The 22,954-nt window shown below is 39.9% G+C and overlaps 2 protein-coding genes across 2 annotated transcripts; one reads left to right on the top strand and one right to left on the bottom strand.

Moving 5' to 3' along the window:
* The first annotated feature begins 16,615 nt into the window (after nt 1–16,615).
* On the top strand, nt 16,616–19,653 carry med9 (mediator complex subunit 9). The gene is made up of 2 exons (XM_080724134.1): nt 16,616–16,734; nt 18,894–19,653. The coding sequence occupies exons 1-2, from the start codon at nt 16,655–16,657 to the stop codon at nt 19,111–19,113; spliced, it is 300 nt and encodes a 99-aa protein (XP_080580260.1). The 5' UTR covers nt 16,616–16,654; the 3' UTR covers nt 19,114–19,653.
* Nucleotides 19,654–20,693: 1,040 nt separating this feature from the next.
* LOC308283571 (dexamethasone-induced Ras-related protein 1-like) lies at nt 20,694–21,701 on the bottom strand (the record flags this gene model as incomplete). Its single annotated transcript, XM_080724010.1, has 2 exons — nt 20,694–21,217; nt 21,431–21,701. 2 exons carry the CDS (start codon nt 21,699–21,701, stop codon nt 20,694–20,696), a joined length of 795 nt encoding a protein of 264 aa, XP_080580136.1.
* Nucleotides 21,702–22,954: the final 1,253 nt, after the last annotated feature.

Below are 22,954 nucleotides of genomic sequence, written 5' to 3'. Positions count from 1 at the left end.
ACCACCACCCACCTGATAACCAGGCATACTTTGAGCAGGTGTGGCCACACAAAAACAAACTTTAACAATTTCTATACCCTTTTTTTAAAAGATCTCCAAATATAATCATAATACCTGATGATTATGTTGTAGCAGGAGCAGGTAGCATTTTTACTTTAAAATGGTGTGACTGAAAATCAAGATTTTAAAATCCCCTAGTTAATTTAAAGATGTGTCTGTTATGTTGTAGAAGGTAGAGGAGATGTTTTCTGAAAATGTCACTTGAGGGCAGTGCTAGTCCACTTACACAACCACACTATATAGGCTACGCAGAAGAGGAATATGAGAGGATGATTTTGATGGCTTTTTGAATTACAGTATAATAGTCTAATAACATGTCCTTCTGAATAGATAATCATGTTTTCTAAAAAATAATTTTAATTTGTTAAATAAAGCAACTTCAAGAGAAGTATGTAAAAACAAGGTACTTTATTTAATTACAAAATAATAATATATTATTTTGTAATTAAATAAAGTACCTTGTTTTTATGTCCATCCTCCTCTTTTAACTTTTATGAGTGCTCGGATCTCCTCTCTTTTTTCAAGTTTTATCCCACTGATCCTAGAAACACCCACCACACGTTTTTACTTTGCTGCTACCTCCTTTGAGCACCTAGTTTACCTCTGTTTTTCGCTTTTCAAGAGAATTATGTTGCTCTCAAATTATTATTTCTTAGAATACAGTGGCCAAAAGTTGTGTCTCTATCCTATAATTCTATATATGTTGTAGATCTCAAATCAACCTTGATTAAGCCGGGGCAGATTTTCTTATTTTATTCATCTTCAGACTGCATTCCGACAGTATATTTTGAGAAATATTCATTTACTTATAAAATGAGTGTACACAAACATGAGATGTTAACGCGGCACTATATAACTTTCTTTATGAATACAAAAATAAAAATATGGTAGTGTTAATACAATCTAACTTATACAATTGGGGTGGTTGTACTTTCTGGGGTAGAAGAGGAAAGTGCAGCTTTAAATATGTAGTATTGCTGATGGAAAATCTGATGCAATCAGTATTATCATTTAGTCAGACTGCTAGAACAATGGGAATAGGCCTACAGTAGATTGTGTATGCTGATGCTAACAGGTGGTCTGTAACTGTTAAAAAAGAAAAGTCCTTATACAAGGGAGCCATATGTTTTAAGTCAATTGATTGATCATTGATTAATCACAGACAAAATGCACGAAGAAACCTTTTACTGTCTCTTCTAGCCGTAAACAATTGTCAGAACAGTGGTTCAAAGTAACCAAGAACATTTACTTAAGTACTGTACTTAATTTGTATGTATTTGTACATTTCCAATGTCCAACTTTTACTTTTACTTCTACAAACTACATGTAGGATCCAAATATTGTATACTTTTACTCCACTACAATTATTTGAAAACTTTACTAGTTACTATGTAGATTGATTATTATTGCAAAACATACATTAACCACTTTGAAAATAGATGATCTACAAACTCACAATGTGTTGCATCTGCTATTTTCAAAAGATTTATATATATTTGAAAACTTGAAATGGGACAATCTGCATAATGAGTACATTTGGTACTTTAAGTCCATTTTCATGCCAAAACTTTTGTACCTTTACTCAAGTAAAATTTGAATACCAGACTTTTACTTTCAACATTTCTACATTGCAGTATTGATACTTTTAATGAAGTAAAACAAAACCCTTTCCACCACTGCTGTCTCTTCTAGCCTTAAAGAATTGTCAGACTGTCACCTCAGCAGAAATGTCACAGTGGCTGCGTCCTCTGACGCAGGCAGAGTCATCTACACAAGGCAGTTATATGCCCAAACAACAAAGACGTCACCCAGGAAGAAACAAACTCTCTGAATAACAAAAATGAACAACTGCAAGCAGGAGATTAATAATTACTTATGATGCCATGTTTACCCCTCAACCATTAACTCAATCAGAAATTAAGTAGCATGAATCATTTCCCGGTGAATGCTCATTCATAACTTCTCCTCAGGCATACAGCAAACACAACACAGGTGATGAGCCAAACACAGTGCCGAGTAGACATGGGGTAGACCCCCCCCCCCCAACACACACACACACACACACACACACACACACACACACACACACACACACACACACACACACACACACACACACACACACACACACACACACACCCTGATAAGCATTTGGAATTGCAGGAGTTGAGGCATGACATTTTGTTTGACTCGGTTCCAAAGATAAATATTGTGAAAATAACAGATCTACAAGCTCACAACGGCTCACAAGTTTTGCCTCTTTCTAATATTATTTGACAATTTGGACAATGTGTATAGTTTGTTGATTACCTTTTATGCAGTAATGGTCTTTTTTATTTTATTTCCAGGTATTAAAAAGGCCCTTAAATTGTCACTTCACTGTCATCTGGGGTCCCCCCAAAAATCATGTGGGGGGCGTCCCTGGGCGTCCCGACCCACAGGTTGAGAACCACTGTGGTAGAGTACGTGAGTGGCCTCCCACCATGTTATCTTCACAAATCATTATAAGATGACTCATTTAGGAATGTGTCACCTGCAACAATCTCAGTGGGCACACTGAGTGTTTGTGATCATTGAAATTGAGTTTTGTGAAGTTTGATAGATAGATAGATAGATAGATATTTTTCACAAAATAAAAACTAAACTAAGCTACAAAACCCATAAAACCTAATCAAAACGAAACTGAAATTTAAAACATAACTATTTAAAACTAAATAAACAATAATGAAAAGAGGGCATGGACACCCTGCCCTGAGCCGTCTTCTCCAGGTCAAGCATATGGCTTAGGGCAGCGTGCACCCCTGCCGGGCAGGGTGTTCCTGTAGGAGCTGTGTAGTAAACAGTATTGTGACCATTATAAACCTAATCCATTTTCCCCCCATGTACGATTTCATTAGATGAACACCTGTGACTCAGACACATTGTCAATTCAATTTGAGATGATAGCAAAAAAAAACACACAGTTTCTCCTTGAGATGTATTAACCAAACCCTCTATTCTTAGTAAAAATCAAACCAAGTTTCAAGTGAGCGGTGGATGTGAGCAGTTCATTTCATTAAGCTATATCCTGAGAGAGGAATGTGTGTGTGTGTGTGTGTGTGTGTGTGTGTGTGTGTGTGTGTGTGTGTGTGTGTGTGTGTGTGTGTGTGTGTGTGTGTGTGTGTGTGTGTGTGTGTGTGTGTGTGTGTGTGGATCCTGGATAATTTTCTAAATGATTATTCTATAATAGAAAAATCGAGGAGCGTGTTCCTTATTTTCTATATCAACAAATCGATTAACCACTTGAGCACTATTAGATATGTCGCTAAAATAATGAAAATAGCTGATCTACAATTAAGCTCACAGCAGGTGGTCAGGTGCAACGTGTTGTGAGCTTTTAGATCGGCTATTTTCACAATTTCTTTTTGAAACTTTTATTCAACAATGACATGCCCCAATTATGGGATCGCTTATGAGTCATGTTTAAATTCTATCAAATTGATGTGTGCAAATCAATTAAATGAAATAGATTATTTAATTGATTAACTGTTGCACTGCTACATGAGGTAAAATATTGTTCACAAAGGAAAAACATTTCCCATTGGCCATGCATGCCCTTCAAAGCACAAGTAGCCTATTTGTGTCTTCAAATCCACAGATATTTGATGCTGTGAAAATGTGGTTAGCTTTGAGTTCAAATAGAGCAGCTTGCTTTGGTTGGACCACGCCAGAGACCCAAGGGAGTGATTGACATGGGCCGTATCCGTATCACGTCATCATGGGTGCTCTGTGGGACCAAGTGAACCCTCTGTGGGAGTGCTATGGAGGGGTTCAAATCGTTGTTGTCGGGTGGAAACCTTGTATGTTCAAAACCGTTTCTTTTTGTATTTATCATCTTAAAAATTGTGAAAATAGCCGATCTACAAGCACACAACACCTCGCATCGCAAGGCGTTGTGTGCTTGTAAATCGGCTATTTTCTCCAGTTTTGTGCGACAGTCTTGTATGATGAAACAGGGCTTAGACTACTTTATGAAAAGACATACAAATGTGAAACTTGGAGATACAAGTTTTCTGCCCGACAGTGACTAAATGAAAGTGCACCAAGGCCACCCAAACTCCACACAGCAGTCAGAATTCCCTAAACTGTCATGAGGATGAGCATGTTTAGTTTCGGATGCAGATGGGAATCAAATTCCTGACTCACTGTCTCAGCAAATCTCTTATCTCCTATGTCTCCTACTGACATCTGTTTGGGACCATGCAAAGGAGATCAAACTCCTTCGCACTACACTAATTCTCATTCTTTACTTGAGTATTTCCATATGTTCAATACTTCTACTTCCACTACGGGGAGGCAAATGTACTTTTTCTGAGTTTAGGATTCCCATTAGCTGATGCATAAACAGCAGCTACCGGTATATCTTCCTGGGGTGCACACACACGAACATGAAAACATCACGTTAACCAAGACAATTATTTAGACAATATTCAATATTCTTTTATTCAGACAATATGTTCCTTACTACTGAACATTAATGCATTACTAATTTCAATCCAATAATATGTTGTGAAACAGGCCATTATGCATAATGAGTACAATTTTGAATGCATGACCTCCTTGTACGTAGCAGAGTAGACTTATTAGACTATGTATTAACTAGGATTTGGAACCTCAGAACCAACTGTGCAAGTGCTGAAATGTTTACCACTGAGCAAGCACACCTGCTTGTTCAGGGGAGAATTTCTATCTCCAGTACCACTTAAGTTGTCAACAGTAGTGGTCCTACCAGATAACAGGATATACCCAGGGGGCAAACCAGCCTTTTTTTAGGAAACCTGCATTTGCCCCGACATACAAAGTTGTCCACCAGAAATATTATCTATGACCCAGTAGGATCACAACCTATATGGACAACCCGGTCAATTTGTACAACAAAGTCCAATATGGCCGCCTCAATATTAGCCCCTATTAGTTTTAATGGGGGTGAATAGGGCAACATTTTAAACTGAGGGATATTTCCACGAAACTTCACAGGTTGATCAATGGTATACATATGAACATTTTTTGTATTGCAAGTTTCCATGAAATCCAATATGGCCGCCACAATATGGCCGCCATAATGTAAGGACACAGAAAATAGGTTTTGCCTGTAACTTCTGAACCAGATGAGCTAGAAACGCAAACTTGGTGTCTATTTCATGGTGTCTGACCATGGGAGACTCAATGGAATAGCTAATTTTATTATTGGGTGTGTCTGGACCTTTATTGTGCATATTTGCAAGATGGTGGACTCTAGGCCTGTGCAAAAAAATCGATTCACTATATTATCGTGATGTTAAGGCTGGCGATTCAATTAATCGATTTTCAAAGTTCAGAATCGATTTTCCCGATTTTATTTAAAAAAAAAAAAACGTTTTATTTAGGCGAAAGACAGAGGAGAGCCGTTATTCTCCTCTCTCTCTCTCTTTGGTGCGACCTGGTTGGAGGATGAGTAAAAAAGAAGAAATGCTGGAGGATCGCCTGCTATTGTCCGTTCCGTCATATTTTGTATCAAAGACTGAGCCGTCTGCTCTAACTCCAGCTGTCCCCCCAGACAGCAGCATTCAGGCATAGCAGGGACTGGTGTGGAGAGGCGACGCATTGATATGAAGTAGCGCACGGTACAAGCTGTTGTAAACCGTATGATTGGTGGATTCTCTGCTTTGAAAACTGCCTGACTGTAATGATTTTATTCCTCTCCTCCAAGGCTAAAGGAACGGGGCTAAAGCGCTAGCATGCTAACGATTTAGCCACGTTCCTTCTGGAGGAAAAACAACAACAAACGTAGGCTAAAAGTAACAATTATGTAACGTTACTGCATCGATTCAGAACGGCACGAGGCTGCATCGCAATGCAAGCAAATTGTCTTAATCTAAAACTTTTTAAGAAGTCCTCTACTACTACATCACTGTTTACTATGCGCAGTGTGTGCGCTCGACACAACACAGCACCTAAGCCCCTTTTCGACTGCAGCTTTATCACCACACCACACTACACCACACCACACCACATACAAATATCTATATAAGTTTGGCCCTGTTTGGCCTAGCTCAGACCTACTCTAGATTGGATACTTTTTAGTACCACAATTAGTACTACTTTCACACCACTCTACCCAGGTCCTTGTAGTGGAAAACCTGTCACAAGTGGGCGGTGTGGTGTGGAGTGGTGTGGTGTTGGGCCAGTGGAAAAGGGGTTCTAGTGCACACTGCAGCAAGGCAAACGCCTCGTTTGTCAATCTGTGGGTCGAGACCCCAGAGAGGTCCCAAAATGATTTTGGGGAGTCCAAAACTTAATGTGCAACATTGTTTTCTCACTCAACTGTAAACAAAACAACATACAGTGTATTGAGGGTTTATGTACATGTCTAAAGTGACAACGTAAGGACTTTTTTTAACCTCTGAAATGACAAATTAAATTGACAAAGGGTCAAACTGTCAAATATTAGAGGCTGAAATTGTGAAAATAGCTGATCTACATGCTCACAATGCCTCGCAACGTGAGGGGTTGTAAGCATGTAGATCTGCTATGTTCACAATAGAACCGTGTTATACAAAATGTTAAAATATTACTATTTTGGGGTTTTGAAGTATTGATTTTGAAGTATATGATTCAACTTTTAATGTTTTATATTGTTTAGAATTGTTTTAAAATGTTTCAATATAAAAAAGGTGTAATTTATGGGGAAAATCGCAATAATCGTGATTCGAATCGCAAATCGCAGGAAAGCGCAATTAATTGTGATATAATCGAATCGTCACCCAATGAATCGAAATCGAATCGAATCGGGAAAAAGTGAATCGTCACAGGCCTAGTGGACTCCCAAAATAGAGCTTTAACATACTTTCTACCATGATTGTTGACTGCTTTTGCAAATACAAGCAATATGAATCCATTTGCTAAGATTTGTGGCACAGAAGGGACTTATACCTGTATTATTCTTGAGTTTGCATGTTGTCAAAATGGCTGTAAACAAGATATTATATTTCCTGTCCGATTCTACTGTATGTAGTTGTAGCAATGACTTCAGAGACCAAAACAATGTATCTTAGAAATTATTTTTTAATTAAAAAAAAAAAAGAAAAAAAGAGAGATTATCTCAATGAAATGAATGCAACTGCCTTTTTGGGTCTTTCACACATAGACATGCACATGCTTTCCAACAACTTCAGGAAATTATAATGAACACATGATTAAAACAGGCTGCATTATAATGCAAATAACTGCTAGTCACTATCACTGTCATGTGTACCTATCCTGCTGCATCTTGTCTCCAGTCCTTGGCAACGACACCCCAAGTAGCAAGCAATTCCCTTCTTCGCACATGAACAGTTTTTCTGGCAGCCTTTGATACAGCTACATGATATTGCCTTGTCCATTGATATAGGCCAGGCTGGCTCTGTAGATGGACAGGGGACTGCCTTCCCATCACTGAGAGACCATCCATATTCAGTGAAGCAAGGGATGTCTGGCTTCGCGATGTGTGCAGTTTTATCTATTATGGCTGCTAGAGCAGCTCTTTTCAGGTGCAGGCCAAAGGCATTTTCTGTAGGTGGCAGCAGCTTCAACAGGGTTGATCGGTTATTTAGGAACTTGTACAATCTCAGCTTTGCCAGGTCAAAGTCCTCCGAATGGTCAGCTTTTGATGCATATACAGCTATTGTGAGGTCTCTAGCCTGATTCTTGACATCCTCTGAGAGGGAATAAGAGGAATTTTCACCAAACTCCTGAAGTTCAACCCATCTTTACCTGAGTGGAGGATTTAAAGAAGAAGACAAGGAGTGTGGTGATCAAGGAGGGGTGTGTTGTTGATGTCCCTGCATCCCTATCCCTGAAGTTGTTGGAAAGCGTGTGCATGTCTATGTGTGAAAGACCCAAAAAGGCAGTTGCATTCATTTCATTGAGATAGTCGCTCTCTTTTTTTCCTTTTTTTTAATTAAAAAATAATTTCTAAGATACATTGTTTTGGTCTCTGAAGTCATTGCTACAACTACATACAGTAGAATCGGACAGGAAATATAAGCCATTTTGACAACATGCAAACTCAAGAATAATACAGGTATAAGTCCCTTCTGTGCCATAAATCTTAGCAAATGGATTCATATTGCTTGTATTTGCAAAGCAGTCAACAATCATGGTAGAAATTATGTTAAAGCTCTATTTTGGGAGTCCACTATCTTGCAAATATGCACAATAAAGGTCCAGACACACCCAATAATAAAATTAGCTATTCCATTGAGTCTCCCATGGTCAGACACCATGAAATAGACACCAAGTTTGCGTTTTTAGCTCATCTGGTTCAGAAGTTAGAGGCAAAACCTATTTTCTGTGTCCTTACATTATGGCGGCCATATTGGATTTCATGGAAACTTGCAATACAAAAAATGTTCATATGTATACCATTGATCAACCTGTGAAGTTTCGTGGAAATATCCCTCAGTTTAAAATGTTGCCCTATTCACCCCCCATTAAAACTAATTGGGGCTAATACTGAGGCGGCCATATTGGACTTTGTTGTACAAATTGACCGGGTTGTCCATATAGGTTGTGATCCTACTGGGTCATAGATAATATTTCTGGTGGACAACTTTGGATGTCGGGGCAAATGCAGCACACCTTCCTTTGCCCCCTGGGTAATAGAAGTGTCTCAATTGAACAGCCGGAAGATCAATTACAACTACTGCAGTTCTGTTGGTTATATTGTATGGACATACATACACTATGCCATACAGATTGGTCAAAATAAGCAAAGTTAAACCAATTAACTCATTGAATGCCCTTTTCAAGATGGCCGCCAAGTACCAGGATGCCACGTTCCTAAATTTCTAGTGCACGGATCAATTTTTAGTGCACGGATCGTGCACGCCCATGCACCATATATGCACCATATGTGTAGTACTTTTTAACAGCTTTCAAACAAAAAAATCCGCTTGGAAATCCGTTGAGGCATTCATGAGATAGAAGCCTTCAAAGTCAGACAAAACAAACACTGCCACCTTCCTAAATTTCTAGTGCACGGATCAATTTTTAGTGCACGGATCGTGCACGCCCATGCCTAGATCATGCACCATATGTGTAGTACTTTTTAACAGCTTTCAAACAAAAAAATCCGCTTGGAAATCCGTTCAGGCATTCATGAGATACAAGCCTTCAAAGTCAGACAAAACAGCCATTTTTGACATTTTGAAAGATGTGTTTGTTATGGGGCTAAACATGCAATTTCGCAATTGCGATCATGCCTAATACATTTGAGGCATTTTTAGACATTTTTTTGTAAAAAAGAATTTTGAAAAAAAAAAAAAAAAAAAAAAAATTCAAAATGGCTTCCAACTCGGGAAACTCGGGCTGTGGCAGCCTGGGACTACTGTAATAACTCGGGAAACTCGGGCCTTGGCAGTCAATGAGTTAAGGTGAACGACTCTTAATGAAGTTAATTGACACCACCCACAAGTGTGTACGACAAACGGTTGATGAGTAAACCCAAATAAAGTTTGGTTCAATCAGAGGAGGGGCAGGGCTAAGTTAAACCAATTAAGGTGAAGGACTCTTAATCAACTCAATTGACACCACCCACAAGTTTGTACGACAAACGGTTGATGAGTAAAGCCAAATAAAGTTTCGGACAATCAGGGGAGGGGGCGGGGCAAAGTTAAACCAATAAGATTAAGGACTCTTAATCAAGTCAATTGACACCACCCACAAGTTTGTACAAGAAACGGTTGATGAGTAAAGCCAAATAAAGTTATGGCCGATGAGGGGAGGGGGCGGAGCAAAGTTAAACCAATGTTGGAGCAGCAGGAGTCGGTGGTCCCCGGGAATTCCCCAAGAGCAGCCCAGTTGGGGTGTTGATTTGGTCATTTTTGTACTATTTGGCGGCGGTGGCAGGAGGTCCCTGGGGGTCCGTGGAGGTCAATCAATCAATCATCTTGCATTAGACTCTTTTGCTTGCCATAAATGTTCATTTAAATATATTTGTCTCCCAAATATTGTGAAAATAGCTACATTGACATTTTGTGAGTTTGTAGATCGGCTATTTTAACTATTTGTATATTGTTGTTGTTTTTGTTTGTTTTTCATTTTTATTGTAAAAAAATGCCCCAAAAGTATAGTACACAACGGCTCAGATCGGATTGTATAGTGCCCGCTATGCCTACATGGATTATTTAATGGTGTAGCAACAAATCAAACAAATCAAATGTAATCTATTCATTCATGTTTCATTATTAGGGAGAAGCACACAGTATGAAATGGATGTAGAGCAATTACTGTATGGGAAACTGTGACTTTCATATTAATGTCACAACGTCCCTCGTTAACTGTATCTGTAGAAATGTAAAACCACTCATTCCTGGAAATAACCACTCATTCCTGGCACATGGGGTAATTTATGCAATAAATTGCTTTTCCGTGAACTCTGACTGTGGACATGTTCTCCACATGTGAATAGCAAATTGCATGACATTGGCTCTTTCAAGTGGCCTGCTATTAGTCATTTGCAATCATGGAATTTGTATTGCCAGGCTAAATGGAATAAACACCCTTCTGTACTGTTTACAGTACACAAAATGAAAATGAATAGATAGAACTATATAGGTTGATTGAAGTGGGAGCAATGTGATCTTTCATTTGAAGGCCACAGGATTTCATTACAGTAGAATTGTCATTGACACTTGACCGTGCATGGCATTGAAAAAGGGTTTACACCTATATTCCTGCACTAGAACTTCTACAAACAAACTCGGGCTCCTTGAAATTAAAAGGGTTGAGTCACTGGTTTAGATTGCTTGTTCTGAATTGACATAAATGGATGGAGACTGACAGACAGAAGCTTCTAGTTCATCATTTTCTTTTCCTTTTCTTCCACTTATGGAGTTCACATTGAGTGCGTTTTATCCCCACGTCCCAAACTTCTCTTGATTGTAAATAAATGTACTGTATCTGTGGCAGGTAATGCATGAAATAAATTCTGCATTGTGCTGATTCTGCTTCACTGTGTTGTTTGTCAGGCAGATTTGAATCACTAACTTTGAGGAAGCGTCCAAATTAAAGATTTATATTTTTTACATCTCATAAATGGTTATTAGGTACACCTTGAGATGCACTTTCTTGGACACAGTGATATTATGGGGTCACGGGGGGTTTCGGGTCTTTCATGCCAGGCTGGTCTGGGTATTTTACTCTGTACTTTTCGTATAGCTTAGTTGGGTTCTTTCTTCCTTACAGAAGATGCCAGTCGGGTTGCTAGCCCTTCCTGCCCCAGTTGCCGTCTTTCCGAGCTGTCCACGGCCTCTCCACGGTGTGCGTGCGTGCGTGTCTGTGTGTGTGTGTCCAACTGTCCATCCAAAAGTAGTGGTATAAAGAACTGCTGTACTCCGATTTGTTTCCAAAATCAGATTGTGTATTTGCAAGTTCAGATGACGAGTCCGACACAGCTTTAGAAATCAAATTTGAATCACATTTCTAACCACCTTGGAAAGTGGTTAAAATCAGACTTGATAAAAAAAAAACGATCTGATAGGCCAACCATCTCAATTGAGCTGCCAGTCAGAACATAGCCTAGTTTTAAATAAAACTCCAAGAGTATAAATGGAACCAAACAAATGTGTCCATTTGTACACTCTCATATTTACATTTACACAGATTTTACTGTGTAAGGGAAGGGTTATTGAGCACAGGTGAGCCACTTCTGCCATGCATCTGTCTGGTCTAGAGACAAGCCCTGCTGTTTGTGTGGTTCAAGGAAATGTAAATGCATTTTAGGTAACTTCTGCCCATTTCTGCCATCCCCCCCAAAGAAAGGAAGAGAAAAAAAGACGAAAACTTGTAGGTGGTTCTCAGACGTAAACAATATGAGATAGTTAAGAATTAAGTGAGGCTCATGACAGGTGACAGGCTACAACAACTTCCGATCTTGGCTAACAATTGACAGGAAATTGTGGGGCAGAGGGCAGAGCAGGGACATGCTGGCCATTGGGAAAAGCGTGACAACTCCCGAACGGCCGGTTCATTCCCGGCCGGTCCAGGCCGGCAATTAGGAAAAAATTTAACTGTTTGCACAAAAGTAAAAATTAAACTGTTTGCACAAAAGTAGTGAAAACAGCAGATCTACAAGCACACAACGCCTTGCGGTGCGAGGCGTTGTGTGCTTGTAGATCGGCTGTTTTCACTAGTTTAAATCATTTTTAAAATGATAAATACAAAACAAACAGTTTTGGACATACAAGGTTTCCACCTGACAACGATGAACTCATGTAATTGGCCCACACTGGCTTGTCACTTGTCATCATCTGAAATGGCAAATCTTTGAGTAGCAGCAGCGCTATAGAGAGAGATCTCTCTCTATAGCCCGCAATGAGGGCCTCTCCAACTCTTTTTCCCGGGCTGAATCAGGGGGGCATGTCCCTGGGGGCATGTCCCTGGGGCAGAGGCTACATTATAACTTGCAGTCTTGCATAACAGACAGAAATTGAGACTGATTGAATTTCTTAGTTGCTGATATAGAGATAGAAGGTGTTTCTCTGATTCTCACTGAGGTCAAATTCTGCTCAAACATTCAAATCCATTTACTTGTACCCGTGTTGTGTTAATTCTAGGTCTTCATTGCTGCGCACATGACCCCACAAGCCACACAAATAATTAACAGCCTTAATATGCAATGGTCTCCTACAACTTTTCCCCTCCAAGAAGGACCATGGAGATTCCAATGCACTCAACTGTACTCAGTAAACAGTAGACTAATTACAATATTAAAAAAGTTACTGTAATGCATGTATGACATGTAGCCTAATTAAATAGAAAATGTGAAGAATAACAAGAAGTTGAGCTGCACAAAGTAATCATAATAGCTTCAGGGAACATCCAGAAATAATAATATTACAAAATGTCCCTTGGGGCATAAATGGGTCATTGTAAGAGTTAACTTCCTGTGCTGCATGAAAGAGCTCTGATGAAAACAGCTGAAATTACATAACAGTGAATTGTGTATTATAATGACAAAATTGATGCTCAGGAAACATCAACAAACTTGAAATTAATTTATACAACACTTGTATTATGTTTCCACATTTAAATACTTTACTTGCATTTATACTAATATAAAATGGATGAAGAAAAAAACAACAAAAACATCATCTTCCAACTGCAGGGTTTCTATTTATTAACAGTCTGTGTCCTCATTTACACATGATCATCAGCCAAAGCTTGGCAATAATTACTATGGTCATGGCTTAAACAGGAAGCTGATGTTAACTTATGAGTTTGGCAGGGTCCAGATGAAAATCGCACGTGTAGTTATGAGGTGAAGCAAATGAAAACAAGCATTGCAGCTCTGATGCAATACTTTATAAACCAACATTTCAGCTGCTACTGAGTTTGTAACAAACAGTGAACACGCAAATGTGAACAAAGCATTCATTTGTGCTTGTCACATTTTAGCTATGTTTTCAATGCATTGCACTGCAATGAGAAAGCAGCATGGAGATATGCTTTCAATATGACTTCCAACAGCAGCTGATATTACTCTTAGTAGTAATATCAGAACCCGTTGGCCGGCCAACCTCGACAGAGAAGTTACAGCAGGCGCCACCGTGCCTTCTAGACATCAAGGATTTTGGCAACAGATTTGACATTATGATGACGATGACTGACCAATGTGATGACTACATTTGAGATTGGAAGTGAACCGGAGTTTCATTTTCAGTTGTCTAATCATGTGGCATAATGATTCTGCATGGTGCTAGGCTATTGACTCTTTTCTGCATTGCATTTCCTTATAGTAACTTCAGGCTCCTTGTCAATTTTAGCAGTCGAAGGGTCAATGGTTAACACAATAAAGCGTAGTTATTCTCACAAACATGAGAATTAATTAACATTTCCAGACTGAATGTGCCCCCAGGTAAAGGGTTCACGGTCAGGATACAGCACAATTCACAGTGCATTTTGTTTTGCTTGCAACAAATTATCCAAGTCTTATGAGTAGATGCAGCCCAGTTTTCAAAACTTGTGAATATAGAAATTATATAAGAACACAGTTTGGGGGCACATTCTGCCCGCAGACCCAGATCTGGGTCATAACCTAATTCTGTGGCTTTCAGTTCTGTACAGCATTGGCACATGAACACATAATAAGATTAGCAAGACCACCGGCTGGCATCTTCGTCAAAGCTACTGCTCAGCTGGAAGTGTGACTGAGGAAAGTGTTCAATTAATCCACATCTAAACAATCACTGGATAAAATCTCACTCTAGCTGCATGGCATTTGTTCTTCGCTGAATGAGTCACAATGGTGGTCTCTTTGCGGTGGTGGCTAATGAGAAATCTTCCCTACAGTGCCCACCAGGTGTGTTGTGTTTGTTTGGGGGCAGGGGAATGGGATCAGCTGCTGCATCAATCCATTAATTAGAACATGTAGTGCAGCAAATATGGGTCAGGAAGGATTAGGAGACCAAAAGATAATGTCAGGCACCCTATGGACAAACTACGGTGATATTAGACAACTGCAGCTAGAGATGATCATACTCTTCTTTTGCACTGTTATGTGTCATTTGTGGAGACAATACAGTACTCTTCTCAGACACTTGGATGACACAAATGGATTCATATTTTGTATACTTAGGACCTATATTTAGTGGTGGACAAAGTATATACTTAAATATCCAAAAGTTAAAATTCTCAAGTACATTTTCAGATTTAAAAGACTGGAAACTAGCCGATGTATGTGCTTGTAGATTCGCTATTTTCCACTTTATTTGAAATAATGCTTAAGTGGTTAATTCATTCCCAAGAGTCACTTCCTAGAAATGTGGTCTAATCTAGTAGTGGAGTCAAATGTACAATATTTCTATTTGAAATGTAGAGGAGGGAATAAGTCATCAGTGGGAAAAAAAAAAAAAAAAAATAGGCCTAGAACAAATGTAGTTAGTTACTGTTTTTTTTCCTCATCTGAAGTTTGGGTAAAACATAAACCCCATCACCTCTGCGAGATGGGGTTTATGCGTTATGTATCAGGACAAATTGTAAAAGCCATTTTCCACATGCATTTCAAAGGCCATGACACTGGTTCATTACATAACCCAACTATTGCATGCAAATGATAAGAGATACATCATTGTGATAACACAAAATTGGGTCCTCCCTATGTTCCCTAGGTTCTATGTTCCCCTCATGACATTTGAAATGGGGTCAAAGAGGATACAGACATGTGGGTCATTGTGGCCCGATGTTACAGAGATATAGGTCAAATGTGGAGGTAACGTAAGGTGGACTATTGACCTGCTATTCTCAGAGCCTTGTTGATATATCAGCGTATTAGGCCGTGAAGGCTATGATGCATCCATGATCCATCTTGTTAAAAGGATGATGATGATGAAATATGTGTGCACATTATCATTTGCTTAATTGGATTGGAATGAACGTGAGGAACTAAGCAGGAAGCGTGGGGTCAAGTTCATGTTTAAACTTCATGTCTGACGCGTTTCCACCTTTTTTCAGGTTTTTAGGTTTTCCCTTTTACCTTATTATTAATCTATACCCTATTTGACATGAAGCAGCCAGGTGGAAGGGCAAGGCAGAGCAATACTCCAAGAGCTGCAGATTCACACATTGCGTGCTTGCAACTTCACTTGCATGACCCCGAACATAACACGGATACTAATCTTAGTGTAAACATTGGAGACTTACTGCAGTGCATTAGCCTATATATTCACGGTCAGACTGCACATTTCAACCACGCCATGTTTGCTCAGGCTGCCCAGGTTCCAATCCACACGAGAGCCACTTTGTGTCACACTTTCACACATAGTGGGCTGGACGTTTGTATTTAGCTACTGAGGGGTTGCTAGGTATTCAGGTGAGAAACGTGTCTATTTCTAGCTATCAGGGACAATTTTGTGTGTCATAGACAGAGGTAGTATCAGCTAGATACAAAGACTTGAGTGGTCAGGTTCATATCTGAAAATTCGACTATAGAAGTAGGCATGCCACCAAGAAGAAACAAAAAGGTTTATACAATGAGCTATTTGCAATAGGCCTATCTACCAGAGCTACACAAATAAATAAGTAGGTCCATATGTTGTTGTTTTTTTTTTTTTATCATCATTTTAAATGTTATCCTTATATTTTGTTGCCGTTTTATCCAACTTGTGAAATTTACCCTCCCCATACGGGCATATTGTTGCATAATGTTGAAAAATCTGTGCTTTTTTTCATGAAAATCATAACTTGGGGAATGTCTTTTTGAAAAAAATAAGAAAAGAAAATCGTAATAATAATAATAATAATAATTAAAAACAAACTGATTGATTGATTGATTGATTGATTGATTGATTGAATTAAGGGACCCATAGAAATGTGTCCACGACCCACAAATGGGTGCCGACCCAGTGTTTGGGAACCAGTGGTTGCTGGGGACCCCCGGCTGGAACCTCTCTCATGGACCACGGGCCCCACTTTGAGAACCAGTCAACTGCTCCTTGATGACGCATATTGCTTGCGACGTAGCAGCTGGAAAACATTGATGACGCAAATTACGTGCGCCATAGCATCTGCTCTGGTGCAGAGAGAATAGAATTGAACGATGGCTGTGGCCCAAACAAAGCAAGAAAAGGAGAGTCAGGATTCCTCGTTGCTGCCGTTGGTTCATGATATTATTAAATGGTAAGTACACGCACATACACGGCAATATCTTTTATTTCCCGGTATGTTAGAAAGGTTAAATTCCAAACATGTTTGTGTGTTTCTTCCATCGAAGCTGGAGATGCTAAACCCGCTAGCTCTGGTCCATAGCGTATTGAACTCCACTAACGCTATGGACCAGAGCTACCTAAACTCGCTAACTTGTTAGCTCACAGGGATTAAAGCAGTGGTTCTCAAACTTTTTCATGTCGAGGACCCCCAAATTGACACATTTTTATTAGCCCATTGACCCCCCATAAATAAGATGGCTCCTTTCGGAACCCTCACTCCACTGCTACGCAGCTCCGATAAATAAGAGAAGTTTTTAAGGCTCTAGCAGTGATTCTCAACCGTTCCATTTTAATATCAAGGACAGTGTATACACACATGCAGTGTATGTTACTTACGGACCCTCATTTAATGATATTTATATCACTGAGACCCCAATTTATATAGTAAGTAACATCAATGTTAATTAACTTCGAGTGTACATTTGGACACTCTGAGTTAAATACCCATAAGGGTCCATTTGTTTCCAAACTTATCATTTAGCTGGGGACCCTCTGGAACTCCCCCAAGGACCCCTGGGGGTCCCCGGACCCCACTTTGAGAACCAATGTTTTAGGTCTTCTACAGTGGTTTTCAAAGTGGATTCCAGGGACTCTGTGGGTTCGTTTAGAGGGGTCTAAATTGACCCATACAAATCTGTAAAGTAACTCTGACAGTATACAAACGGAACCACATGAACCCTAACGGGTCCATTTGGTTCCATTTGTCACTGTCGGAGTTAAGAAAAGTGAAAGTTTGAGAAACAGTTCTATCATACTCACCAGGTGAAGAAATCGCAGATGAGACTTGAACGTTTGCTTTCATGAAATATCCGAGACAATAGGGTTTTTATGATAGAAGACATTTCTGAACATCTGTTTACAATTTAAGCAATGGAACATAATAGCGTGATAATATGGCATTGCTCAGGGGTAGAGAAACCGTCATTAGAGCACGAAGGGTTCCCGAAAGGTTCCCAGTTCGAATCCAGGCTCCCCCTGAGTTAATGTCAAAGTGTCCTTGAGCAAGACTCTGAACCCCCAGTTGCTCCCCGTGAGCAGGTTGGTGCCTTGCATGGTTTCCTCCACCATCGGTGTATGAATTTGTATGTGAATGTAATGCACAATCTATGTAAAGCGCCTTGGATAAAAGTGCTATATAAAATGTCTGAAATCAGTTGTGACGAATGAGAACTTAAATGCATGAGCTCGTCGTGGGACTCATAGCCAATATACAATAATCACAACTTCACAAGATGGACCTGTAAATGCCTGAACGTACAAAATGCTCAATTTGGCACTCAAGAGTTTTTTTAAATGTTTATTTTGAGTATTTGGAATAATAATGGCACAAAAAGCATAATAAACCAAAAATAACACACCTGAAGACCTGAGGCAGATTCTACAATTGCCTTCTAAATCAGTTTGCAGACTTGGATTTTTCCAAAATGTGAAAAAATTGCAGATTTACAAGTTTGCAGCCCGGCAAGAAGTGACATACTGTGAGCTGAGTATCTGTTAATTTTGAATAGCCAACGCAAAAAGATTGTATTTACCTTTGTATTTTTTCTTTTTATCTTATAGGGCTGCAACTGTCAATTACTTTCTTAGCGATCATTCTATATTACATTTTATTTTATATATAATTTTAAAAACAACAGTATCATTAAAAAAATGGTGCAAAGTGCAGGTCTACGAGCTGAGCTCACAACGTGTCACGATGCGAGCTTGTAGATCGGCTTTCTTATTTTAATTGAATACTACGTGTTAGCTCCCTTTGTGGTCTCCTGATTTGAAAGAAACCAGTGTTTCACATCTTTTAATGGATGGTGTCAAGGCATTCCACATTTTGGTAGAGTAGTAAAATGAGAATTTTCCCATGTTTGTTCTAAATTTGGGTGGTATCATGGTCGATCCCTCTAGTCTTGTTTTATTTTTATTTTATTTTTTTGTCGTTTGCCTACAGTGACATACCCAAAATAGGGTTTGATTAATAATCAATTATTGTATTAATTTATCTATTGATTTAATTAAAATCGTTTAGATTGATAATGGTTGCGCCCCTAATCTCTTTATTTCTCTTTTTATCTTAAGCATGGACAAGGACAGCCAGTATATACATGAAGAGCTGGCCAAGTTGAAAACCAAGCTCCAGGAGTCCCGGGAGCAGATCAACAACATGCCAGGGATTGACACCAGTCCAGTGGAGCAGCAGCAGCAGCTGGCCACCCTGAGGGAGCAGGTCCGCACCAAGAACCAGCTGCTACAGAAATACAAGAGCTTATGTATGTTCGACGTCCCAAAAGCGTCATGAACCAGATGCTTCAGAAATATTATGTACGTTTGACGTCGCAAAAGCACCACGAACGAACCAGTTAATCCCGACTTCATGTTTCGTCGCACAGGAGTGTCACACGTAGAAAAGGGCCGACCTACAAGCTCACAGTGTGTCACAGCTGTGAGTGAGCATGTAGGTCTGTTATTTTCGGCGTATGACACGGCGGAGCATAAATTAGGCTTTGCCACAGAAATATATGGACTTACAATACGTATGTTGGATGTCCCAAAAGCATCAAGAACCAGATACTGCAGAAATATTTGTTTGATGTCTGTTTGAAGAACATCATACAACTAAACGCTACAACTGCAAGAGACACTTGGAAATATTCAACATGTAAATAAAAGGGATAATGTGATTTTGACAATGGACTGGACTTACTGGATATGTGATTACATGAGTACAGAAGAACGTCAAGTCACATTGAGTTTCAGTTAATAGCTTTTCTGTGTTCTGTCATGAAAATTAATTCTGTTACAATTGTTTTTATGAATATTTCAGTGATTTTGTATATATTTTGTAATAAATGAAGCATTGATAAAGTGATGACTGGTATCTTTTTATGAACTAGAAATGGTCACAATAGCTTACTTTTCTTTTGTCAAATATTTGACTGTTACAACAGCTGTATTGTGCTATAGCATTACTATCCATTATTCTGCCTTTTCGGTGTGAACGTAATATGCTTTTGCTTAAAATGAATCTCATTCTCTTTATTCCAGTCGATTTAGACTCAATAAGAATCACTGTGAGACTGTGCACTCAATGCATTCTCACCTCAGCAAAGTATTGTCCCAAGAAGGAAATGGTAACTTGAGTTAATGAGACCTCTTATACTTGATGAAGCAAGGATATGTGCTTTAGATATTTCTTTCGTCATTTGAGTTATTGCATTATCCTATTGCAGAGTAAAAATGTCTCTGATGTTTGGGGATAAGTTTGAAAATAGTGGTGTACATTTCTACATTAGGGTTTGCTGATGTTGGATGAAAGTGGGGGGTAACGACATAAATGAAATGTGCTGTGTATAATTCAACCACCTTTTTTTGTACTTGGAAAGAGGACAGCAGAAGCATGACATCTTTTTCAACCATATTTATTTTCTCCATAGATTCTTATGCAAAAGTAGACACTGACAAATGAATAAATATACATTCTGAATACATTTTGTTCATAATGCAATAAACATTAAAGTTCTATTCTGTTAAAAAAATGTAAACAATTTCTGCCAAGTGGCACGCACTTGTTAAGCTCAGTAGGCTAATACATTCTCAGTAGAGGCAGATTTTACAGCTGCTGTTAAGGACATCTGCATGTATTCTGAACCCGAAGCCGCATGCAGGGATACAGGGATAGCTCTCTCTCATCAGTCTCGTGTTCTCTGTCCATGGTCCTCAGTGCCATGTGGAACACGCAGCACAGCATTCATTGCTGCAGGAGGCGTCCATCCCCGATTACTGGGTTGATTTCCCCTTTTAGGCTGCTAGTTGAGAACGGCAGAACGCCGCGTTAGCAGTAAAGAAGTGTCATTTAAAAAGGCAACAACCAACAAGTCATCAGCAAATGACGCACCCCTTCTCTTTAGCTTGGCTACCCCCAATAGCTTTCTCTTTTATGTACATCAAGTCACTGTGCACGCTTGGTCTCCGTGCGAAGGGCGCCACGATCCCAAATGCGTCGCCGTCTTTGAGCTTCTTGCTCCTGAAGGACTTTCTGTGCAGCACCTCACAAAACTGTACGGACACTTTGCGGTGGCGATCAGGGCTCATTTCGTTGGGAAGTTTGGCCATGGTGAAGAGAGTCTGAAACATCTGGTCTACGTTAGTGTTCCTCTTTGCCGAGATCTCAAAGTATGCGCATTGCTCGTCTCCCGCGACCAGTTGCTCAATCTCCTCCTCCTGAACCTCACGGTAAAAGTCCCGGTCACACTTGTTGCCGCAAATCACGAGCGGGACGTCCACGTTTTCCTTGGTTTTGTTTTTCAGACACGACTTGGTCTCGTATATCTGACGCTTGAGGCGCTGCACCTCTTGGAAGGAGTCTCTGTTGTCCAGGCTGAACACCAAGATGAACACATCACCTGGGAAACAGAAGACAAGACACATTTAGCTGACTTGCAAGCGTGATTTTATGCATTGAAAATTATTGCATCCACTGTTTTTTTTTTTATTATTTATTTTTACTGGAGATATTAGGCCTATGCATTGAAAATAATTGCATCCATTAGTTTGACTGGTTATATCAATTGTGCATATAATCAAACTAACATTATAATTGCTTTAGATCAACTCACCAGTAAGAATGGATAGTCTCCTCATGGCCGGGAATGGGTGATTTCCCGAGGTGTCCAAAATGTCCAGCTGGTACACGTCGCCTCTGATGCTGTAGAATTTTCTGTGGAAGTCCTCAATAGTCGGCGTGTATTGGTCATCAAACCCCTCGTTCAGAAACCGAGAGATGATGGCTGTCTTGCCAACTTTAGTGGAGCCCAAAATCACCATCCTGTGGCAATTCTTGGCCGGGATATCGAACTCATTGTCTGATGGTGACATTTTCTTTATCATGTTTGCAGGAATTGCACCCAAAGAGCAGTTGGGGCTGAGCAATAAGCAGGAGGTAAACCCCTTTAGAATGCTGGATAGGCTGGTAGTTTGCGCTGCTGATCTTTGGAAGCACGGAGGAGAGCGATGGCTATTTATGTGCGATGCTTGCCGCGCCTCTCCGACGCGTCATGCATTACGCACTGGTTTGGGGAGCGGGACCAGACATGGACATGGACATATCATTTTAGTTACTGTTCTTTGCGTCAGCGTGGAACAGAACGAGAGAATGTACTATTAGGTTGTGTCGGGATATGTTTTTTATTTTATTGTATTTATTATTATTATTATTATCATCATAGACTAATGCACGTTGTGTAGGCCATTGGTTCTCATGGGATCCGGGGACCCCCAGGGGTCCTTGAGGGAGTTCCAGGGGGTCCCCAGGTACATAATAAATCAATTGGGGTCTCAGAGATAGAACACCATGCATACCAATACATCAAACTGGGAGTCCTTGAAATTAAAATGTTTGAGAACCACTGCTATAAAAAATCTTCTCTTATAGGCCTATGGGGGTCCCTGCATGGCACATCTTTTCAACTGGGGGTCCGCGTTGTAATAAGTGTCAATTTGGGGGTCCTATAGAAACAGTTCTAATATCATGGCACCTGCAGCCTACAACTTTGTGTCATAGGCCTATATTTCACAATCAAACAGATTAATTCACACAGGAGCGAGGCATTGAGTTTGGATCATGGGCTGAGGGGGGCGCAGTCGCACTCTTGTACGCATGCAAACAGAAGCGTTTGTTTGGAGCTACACTACACCCACTATTAATTATTCCCAGAGACAAATCTCCCGCCTGCATGCACGCACGCACACACGCACACACACACACACACATTAATCCTGCGCACATGCACCCTTTTTGCGTGTGAGCAAGCGAGCTTGGCCATTAGTCTAGACAAGAGTCTTCCAGGTCTCTAAATTCTAGGTTAATTTTCAGCCCACTAGTTAAACTAGGTTTAATAGGCCCATGGAGGCCAGGACCAATCGAAAGGAGAAGGAAAACAAGCCCCCACCATGAACAGGAAACCTCACAATGCCATGGTAACTATAAAAGGAGGTAGTGTTTGAAACATGGCACAGTGCAACAATGTGCATATGGAGATTTGTTGGACTCATATTCATTTTCCGACCACGGAAACTCACCATCACTGCCAAACACACCAAATGCCCCCTACCAGGTGGTCACAGAGACACCCAACAGTCAG

Source organism: Nannobrachium achirus (assembly GCF_963921795.1).
Source record: "Nannobrachium achirus genome assembly, chromosome: 4".
NCBI lineage: Eukaryota > Metazoa > Chordata > Actinopteri > Myctophiformes > Myctophidae > Nannobrachium > Nannobrachium achirus.
The sequence above is the reverse complement of the archived record's forward strand: the minus strand, read 5'-3'. Positions and strand labels throughout refer to the sequence as shown.